This window comes from Morone saxatilis, unplaced genomic scaffold (genome assembly GCF_004916995.1).
Source record: "Morone saxatilis isolate NCDOM2014 unplaced genomic scaffold, NCSU_SB_2.0 Contig12, whole genome shotgun sequence".
Classification (NCBI taxonomy): Eukaryota; Metazoa; Chordata; class Actinopteri; family Moronidae; genus Morone; species Morone saxatilis.
The window spans coordinates 15,620,374-15,629,270 of record NW_023339674.1 but is presented as its reverse complement, the minus strand read 5'-3'; the positions used below and the strand labels follow the sequence as shown (position 1 = coordinate 15,629,270).

At 40.3% G+C, this 8,897-nt stretch overlaps 1 protein-coding gene across 1 annotated transcript in view; it reads left to right on the top strand.

The window, feature by feature from the left end:
- Positions 1–2,566: 2,566 nt before the first annotated feature.
- The window catches only part of gclm (glutamate-cysteine ligase, modifier subunit), a gene marked incomplete in the record, with an annotated part of 7,101 nt that continues 770 nt past the window's right edge, over positions 2,567–8,897 (top strand). The window contains 7 exon segments of the mRNA XM_035652903.1: positions 2,567–2,935; positions 4,656–4,718; positions 6,251–6,335; positions 7,120–7,176; positions 7,260–7,462; positions 7,597–7,711; positions 8,382–8,897. Of these exon segments, the coding sequence (XP_035508796.1) occupies positions 2,798–2,935; positions 4,656–4,718; positions 6,251–6,335; positions 7,120–7,176; positions 7,260–7,462; positions 7,597–7,711; positions 8,382–8,551 (831 nt within the window).

The following is an 8,897-nucleotide window of genomic DNA, read 5'->3' as shown; positions in this document are numbered from 1 at the left end:
TGGGGGCGGTGGGGGCGGCTGACCCTCCAGCCTTGAGAACCTTAATCCAAACATGGGAAACTCATGTAAAGGAACTTAAACCCAGCCAGAAGACTGACGGAAATGTTAGAAGAGCCACTTAGGGGAAATATACTTGAGGAGGAGAAACATAATATCCAACTCTTTAAAAATTTTACAGAACAGTGCCTTTTGCATTGTGATACCAAACACAGTCTACATGTGTTAGAGGTAACCCCTTCAGATGCTTTGGTTCTGGGTGTTATTGATCATCTGCTGCACTTGTGGTCCTTGGGTCCCCCTAAGGTTTGTAATAATTTTTAGTTTTTGAACTGTTGATCCATATTTTCTGCATTTTCTGTAAATTTGATGTTGCTTTTATTTTGTAACTTCATGCCATTGTTCTTCTGTTTTTAATGTGCTGTTAGTGCATGAGTGATGGCACTTTGACACCAGCTTACCACCCACCCTTTGATTCATTATCCATATGATCTGAAATCCTCAACCAATTTATCAAATGACAAATTGTAAACTTGTTCTATGTTGTCTGTTCTTTGTCATTTGTTCTTATGTTTGCTCATTTTGACTCTGATGAAGACAGCTGTAAATGTTGAACGGTTAGTTATGTTTGCACCCCATTCTTGGTCAATTTATTTTAAGGAAAAAGTGAAGCTTTTGATAAGGTAACTCATTCTTGTACAATGGTGGAAGAGGTATTCCAAAATTTTTTCCCAATTTTTCTACTTGATTGAACTGTGGCTTAAGTAAAGGTATTATCAGCGAGTACTGCAGTTTAAAATGGTCCCTGTCAGTGTTTACTGTTTATATATGATGGTTTGGATTCATATCATTGCCTGCATTAAGTTTGCATGTTACAGCTGTTTCAAGTTGAAATAATTTTAACTACTTTATATCCTGTTGGGTAAGTTTAATCTACAGCCAGTGGTCATTTTTTATAAGATCATCATATTTTTGTAGTCCTGTGAGAACTGCACATCTTTAAAAAATCTACTTTTTTCATGAGCTCCAGAAAAAACAGCCCTGTTTTACGGCTTTGTGACAAAGCGGTGTTTCCCCCATATTGCACATTGTATGGTATTGCACAGTAGGTAAGGTTTTTAACAGTGTTTAATAGTGACTGAAGAGAGTCCGGGGGTTGGGGTACTAGTTACATTCCCACCACTACTCATGATTTAACTCATTCCTCCAAAGATTTGATTGCTTCCAAATGTCATAATTCAGCTCAATACTGAGCAGTGACGTGATTACTCTTCATATGTGTGTCTTCAAAATACCAAATGTATTGCAGGTTTATTTCTAAGATTCTTAAGGATTATGTGGATATTTGATTCTCTACATTAGACCCATATGTGTTTATTAGCCAATCAGATATTCTGCTGTAACAACCTCCACTCTTCTGGGAAGGCTTTTCACTAGAGTTTGGAACCTGGCTGCAGGGATTTCCTGTCATTCAGAGACAAGAGCGTAAGTGTGAGCCAACGCTGATGCTGGCTGATAGCTCGCAGTCGCCGTTCCAGTTCATCCCAGAGGTCCTGACTTGGCTTTGTTCACGGGGAAATTACCGTGATGAAGCAGGAAAGGGTTTATTTGTAAACTGTTAAAAGAAAAGAAAGGAAAAAGTACCCACACACTCCTATCTGGTTTGACAACATCACACATCATCTGTGAATGAGTTAGTTGATGATCTACACAAAAAGGTCATTAAAATGCATACACAGATACGAACACAGATGTGTAAATTCAAACACATTTGAGTTGACACATGAATCAAGAGCAAACATGCAAAACACATGTAGTGATTCCTGTTTTACCGGTGTGCTCAACTGTTCCTAAATAAGTCCAATTTGTAGTCAACATATTTTCAATTGTGTCCAAGGAAATCAGCCCCAGGATGAATGAGTACACAAAGGTATGTTACACAGGGATTTCCACAGGTGGTAGATGAACTATAGAGATCCTTTACATAAGTAAAAGTACCAGTATCACAGTCTAAAAATACTCCACTACAAGAACAAATAAAAGTACAGAGGAATGAGTAGTACCTCAACACCAAATATGTAAATAAAAGCAAGAGAAAAAATATAAAGGAAGAAGTTTAAATGCAAGTGTATTCAAATAAGAACAGCGTAACTTTTAAAAAGAAAACAGAGAGATTTTTAGCATTAAACAAATTTCCCCTGCTGTGTATTTTAAAATTATAATCCTTTTTAATAATCCCCATCTTTATTAAAAGAGCAACCTGTAATCTCACTTTCTTTATATCCTGATTACATGTACTCTGTTACTCCCCCAGCCCCTGGACATGACTGAGAGAATAATTAGAAACACTCACAGCACCATCTAGTGGTCGGAGCTGGGACTACCGCCCGATACTACCATCCGCTCCACTGATCCAGTGTCGGTGAATGATGGATGAAAGCAGCCGCGTACTCCACATCAATCCCGGCCAGGTTTTACAGCACAGTCACCGACACCTCCGTGTGGGCGTGACCGACCGGCTTGCCTCCATAACAGCCACTAAGCAACCACCAAAGCCAGCAGGTCAGTCAGATACTGACTGCAAGTCATCCTGACTAAGCGAACTAACATCAGTGTTTAACGGTCGCAGGCGCTGTCGGCTACCCGGCGGTTGGCCAACGGTTACAGTAACGGTCGGTGAACTGTTGGTGAACGGTTGCTCGCTGTCACATTTAGCACACTCACCGATTAGCAACTTGTTAGCAACGCTAGCGACAAAAAACAAAAACAAAACAAACAAACAAAAAAAAAACCCCACCACATGGATCCTCAAAACAGCAACACGAAGACTGAGGCGAAGAGGTTGTTGAACCACGCTAAGACTCTCAGGCTCCACACCGGGAATTTAGTGAACCGCAGCCGTCTGAAGAAGAAGTGTCCGGGCTCTCCCAGTGAAGAGGTGACCGGAGTCTGTGTGCTGCTGCAGGGACAGCGGAGCTCTGTAGCTTAGCTTTAAGTCAGGCTACCATGTTTAACGAGCTAGGCTAACGACACCAGTGTTGACTGACAGGAAGGAGTATATGTAAGGGTGTCTGAGCAGTCCGTAAGAGAATTAATAATACACTTTTTGTTTAAGTATTCAGAAAATGTGCCTGTAGTTGGAGGATTAATCTGAGCTAATGTGCAGCTTTAGGAGTATGTGTTGTTTATGTGGTGAGGTCATGCAGTGTGATTAGCTTTATGATGAACAGTTTATGAATGATTGTTGTAAGCTGCTCACAGAAATCACCTGTAAGTGTAAACCAGGAGAGATGATGTAAAGTTACAGCAGGTGCTTCTATGAAACAGCTAGTTTTTTCAAATGTACTCAGAAACTGTGTTATCTTTTATTAGTGCTTCAACTAAATGTTGATTTTTTTTTTACATTGATTAAAGCTGCAGTAGGTAAGTTTTATTAAAATGTATTACATAAGTTTAAACTCCTCTGGCTCGTTATAATGCTCCTAATGGCATTTTATTGTTTTATTTTGTATTATTTAAGTTATTGTTTTAATAAAAAGTACCTACTGCAGCTTGTTGATATGAAGTTGATCTGTTAGGGTGATAGAGTTATTATACATTATTATTCTATAAAAAAGAAAGAAAATGGTCAGCCGTAATGTCCCAGAGGTTAAGTTGTCTTCAAATAGTTTGTAAAATCCAGTGAGGTTTCAGTTTATAGTGATATAACAGGGAAAAGCAACAACCCCTCACATTTAAAATGATGTAAACAGGACTGTTTGGCATTCTGCTTAATAAATGACAATTAATTGATGATCAGAGTAGAGTATGATGAATTTTCTATTGAGTGCCTAATCCATTAATCAACTACTTGTTTTGGCACTGCATAGATGTTCACTGTAGTTACATAACGGCGTGGTGGCCTGAAACATCCTGAAAGGGTTTGGTCAGCCTCTTTCATGATCAGACACTACGCCACTCATTGTTTTAGGGTAGGAAACATCACGTGCAGTTTTCCTCTGAAGCGTGACTGGAATTTGGGTACAGTCCCATGTGTTGTGCCGGCCCATACCTTAGACCAAAGTTAGTGATATAACTTGTGATTGCTGTAATGAAGGGCAAAAGTCGCCACAGTTTGATCTCCACTATAACAATGAGATAGAGGATACCTAAAATATGACGTCAGCGTGACTGAGGTATCAGATGAATGTAATGAGACACTCAACTCACTATGATACATATATACATATTATATGATTTATTTTACAAAATGAGATTGAAGACAAATTATGACTGAAAATAATTTCTTTATTTAGAGATTTAGAACAAAATCTACAACATATATTTTCTCTTGTATTTCTTATAACAAATAATCATTTTGCTATAAACTGTGCAACACAATGCATGTTTCCTCACTTTTCTTTTTAAAAGTGAAACTGAAAATATAACCCTGTCAACTACACTCATCTGTAGCAGGCCACCCCGTGCTTATCCATTTGTAAATACTTAGATTTTAAAATAAGACTTGACATGTCTCTTCTCCTTGTCCCACGCTCCAAGCCGGTTTTGAAGTTTGTCCAACTGATTTCATTGTTTATAACACTGCTGAGAATAAAAAGCTGTTCATTCTCAGCTAAGTTTGTTAATTTAATGTTATGTTTTTCTGTTTGATATTTCAGCTTCAAGACTGCATTCAAGCCACACTGAGCGACTGGTTTTCTGCAATAAAACCACAATCCGAGGTGGGGACACGTTTACAGTTTTCTGCTTATTGTTTTCATGTAGTATGTAGAGAGTATAGTAGGTCATATAGTTCAGGCTCTCCTGTACCTGTTTTGCATGTTTTTTTTATCCACACTGAATGAACAACAATAGTATTTGCATTTACGCGTCAGACCTGCACTATATGCATGAGTTGCACAATAATGTGCTCCTACATAGTCAGGCAGTCGGGTTCCAGTGCTTGGGAAAATAAAATAGCTGTAGTGATGGACATCAAAGGACGCCTCCAGGCTCACTGAAAAGAAGCTGTCATGATGAATGTTCATGCAGTGCTGGCTGCCAAAGGCGCCATTCCAAATGTGCGTCTGTGTGTTGGGATGGGAGGGGGATTGGTGGGGGTGGGTGCACATAAAATTTGCTCTACAGGTTTTGTTCATTAACTGTGGCAGGATTTCAAGAAAGTGGTATTGAGTAATCTGTTTCCATCAAACTGACATGTTCCCGAAATTGAAATTGAGATTTCAGAGGCTGCAGGATCCAACGTAGTGAACCACCATTCCTGCTGAACACACTCTTGCTCTGCCTGTTTTGCAAGCCTCAGCTAATCTGCCTCATCTTTTATCACCATGCCCACTGGACTCAAATGGGGATGGGGGAGGTTTGAATGAGTTGAACTAAGGGGTCTTTCGTTAGACACATCCCCTTCTGAAGTTGTGTTTGGTGTATATTTGCTGGCGGAATCACACAGAAGTTATGTTGCGTAACCTGTCCATGTTGTAAAGCCTGAGTGTTTACATTGTGTTGTGCTAAATATCTTTCAGACATGGACTTTGTTACTCAAGTGTGTTTACATGTAGGTCTAAAAGTGCACAGTCACTTTTACGTAAAAGTCACGACGGCAGTTTTGATCTGTAGAGGTCCACCTGCTGGGAGAGTCTGGGCCGATACAGACATTTAAAATAACAATTTGTCTGACAGTCGATGTTTTTTTGTTGTGCTTTATTTGCCTTTTTGTGCCAGTGAGACAAATAAATCTACAATAAACCAATAACTAATAAGCAATAAACATTGCTGCCATTGGTTTCACATTATTCCACTGATAAAGATATGAAGCAAAGGCAGCGGAGAAGAAAACTGCTAGCTCGTAAAGAAGGTGTAAAGAATGGTGATTCAAACTTTTTAAGAACAAACAAATGCTTTATGAGGAGGGACATTCCTTCATTGTTAGACCTCAAGGGTACAAACAATCCTTTTTTCACTAAATGTAAACACAAGTTGTTTGTTTACAAGAAAATGTCACAGCCTTTTAACTTTTAGATTATTGCTTCCAATCCATCAGTCCACTAGTGACGCAGCTTGTAAGAAAAACACTCTACTCCCTTCATATCATAACTTTTTAACTCTGAGCCATCGCACCCTCGTGTGCATCAGATGCCAAACATAATGCAAGCATTGTGGCCGTCTCTGTAAGGGTCCTGTCAGTTATGTCTATCTTAACCGATGATTTTTTTCATTTTGTTACAGTCTCTAAAGTACTTTTCTTACCCTGTAGGACTTCCCAGATACCTTGGACTGCTCCATTCCTCAGGAAACGGATGCTATCACACCTGAAGAGAGGGAGGAGCTGAAGGTTTCAGGTCAGTATTGGTTTTATAGTCTGCAAGAAGAACATTGAATCTGTGAAGTAACACATTCATTACATTAGTCTTCCGCGCTCTTTAACTGTTCTGGTTATTGTGAGGTTTAAGCAGGAATCTTACTGAACTTTTTCTCCACATTGGGTTTTTAACTGGTTCTGAAACAATCAAAATGTCTTGAAAAGGTTCAACTATTCTACCTGCTGTTTAAATTTGTACCAGCGTTGGGTAGTAATAGCAAAGGGTTATTTGTCATCAATGTAGATCTGCTGTTACCACAAGCCTGACCAGCTCTGGGAGACTGATGCGCTGCAGTGTGACCCTTCCTGTCTGTGTTAGGAGTGGTTGTAGTGCGTACCGCTGCACCGCGGCACTTTTAGTTTTAGCCTTTAGTGTCAGTGGACTGATGAACTGCAGCACGTCTGCGCAGGAGTTGTTCCCAGATAACTTTTCTCTTGTGTGCAGTACAATATAGTTTTTTTTGTACATTTAGCAACAGGGTAAAGCAACATGCTAGCACACATATTCCAGTCAAAATATGTCGTCAGTTTCCATTTAAGAAGAAAAAAGAAAGAAGAGGAAAATCCCTGATCCGATGGCCGACGCACTGATCAGAGCGTTCCTAATGATGACTGGCTGAATCAGAAATAAATTAATAAATCGTATAACAAGTAATGCATAGTAATATATGTGTAATAAATAGTACCAATGACCCACCAGATGCTACAAACAACATCAGTATGTGAGGGACGACATGTTTATGGTTGTTGTTGTTGTTTCGCAGTCAAGCTGTTCCTGTGTGAGTCGGTTCTGTCCTCTATCAGAGATGCAGTCGAGATGGGTGAGCTTTAAATCTCTTCAGCAACAGTTTCATTTGCCTTAAAAATGACACGCAATTGATGTGAACAATTCTCTCATCCCTAGCCTGCCAGACTCTGGCAGTGTCCCAGCTCGACTCTGTTATCATAGCGCCACCTGAGCCCCTGCAGGGCGACAGCCAGACATTGGCTCACCTTCAGCCAGCCTGGGAGGAGCTGGAGGCTCTGGTCAGGAGCCAGCGGATTGCCGCCATTGGTACCTCTGACCTGGACAAAGATCTACTGGAACAGCTCTACAACTGGGCTCAGGTGAGTGGGAATCAGGGTTGGAGGAATTTTATTTTGAAACTTTACAGTCGATAGCTTGACAGACCTGTGTGCCGTTTCCTCTGTTGAAACAAATAAAGTCGGTCACTGAGCACGTACACCCTCTCTTGTACCAGGTGAAGCCCAGCAGTAACCAGGTCAACCTGGCCTCCTGCTGTGTGATGCCTCCTGACCTGACAGCCTTCGCTAAGGAGTTTGACATCCAGCTGCTCACACACAACGATCCCAAAGGTGAAATTTGGGTGGATTTATAAACAGAGTGCAGGTGTTCTAAATCAAGTGTTGTCAGTGCTTAGTTGGACATAAAAGGATAAGTCTTGTGATATTACTCGTGATTCTCAGCAAAAGCCATAAAGACCAAAACCAGCTATGAATTGATCCACTAACACGTTTTGTTTCTGCAGAAACAGTCTGATATATCATATTCCTCTGTGTCATAGACCTCCATTGTTGTCCAAAAAAACCCCCAAAACACTTAATTGCTCTGAGTGACTACATTATCATGAGAACGCTAGTTTGTTTTGTATTTATTCAGCTGAAAATAGTCCCCACGAAATACGCTGTTGTAGTTCAAACTCAAAAGTAAAGTGCCCATGTGTTTTATGGAATTTAATCAAATAAAACTATATAGATTCTTAAAGATTTATGTCCTAAGGTGACAACAACAGTAGATAGCGTAGGACCGTAGATTGAGAGATAAACTTTTCATGGTATTTACTGACAATAAGAAAATAATAGACAAATACCAGCCTTATTCTTTAAACCTTTTCTTTATAAACCAATTAACAAATTGCAGTTACAGTCAACTGCATCAGTATCAGTGAATTTGTTATGTGCTTTTCACAATGTAAGCTGCTCCGTTCACTCAGGTCCTCTCTCGGCCTCATGTTTCCATTCACAGAGCTGATGTCAGCAGCCACATTCCAGGAGGCGGTGCAGGAGGGAACACAGGACCTCAACATCGCTGACTGGAGGCTGGAGTGGGTCCTGCGCTACTCTATTATTGTCAAAAGCAGGGGCATCATCAAGGCTAAGGGTTACCTTGTCAGTGCGAGGAAGGCGAGCCCCTAGCACACTCCGCTAGTGAAGAGGACACATGGATGAAGCCATTTTCTTCCTTTTTCAGTCTCACACACACACAGATACACACAACATGCAAAGTAACCGCTCTAAATAATGGACGCTGCCAATCACCATGAGTCTTGAAGTTATTGTTTTTATCTTACAGATAAGGTTGCATCTTGATCATCTATGATTTTGTCAGTGTAACAGATGCAGGTATTCATTTCCATCGTCTCAGTGAGAACAAAAAATGAGAGATGAACGTGCAAGATCAACTCCAGTGTCAGTTTTGGAGAGAACAGACTGTGGAAGTGAGCTGTACATTGACAGATCAGCCGTCAATCGACGCAGTAGA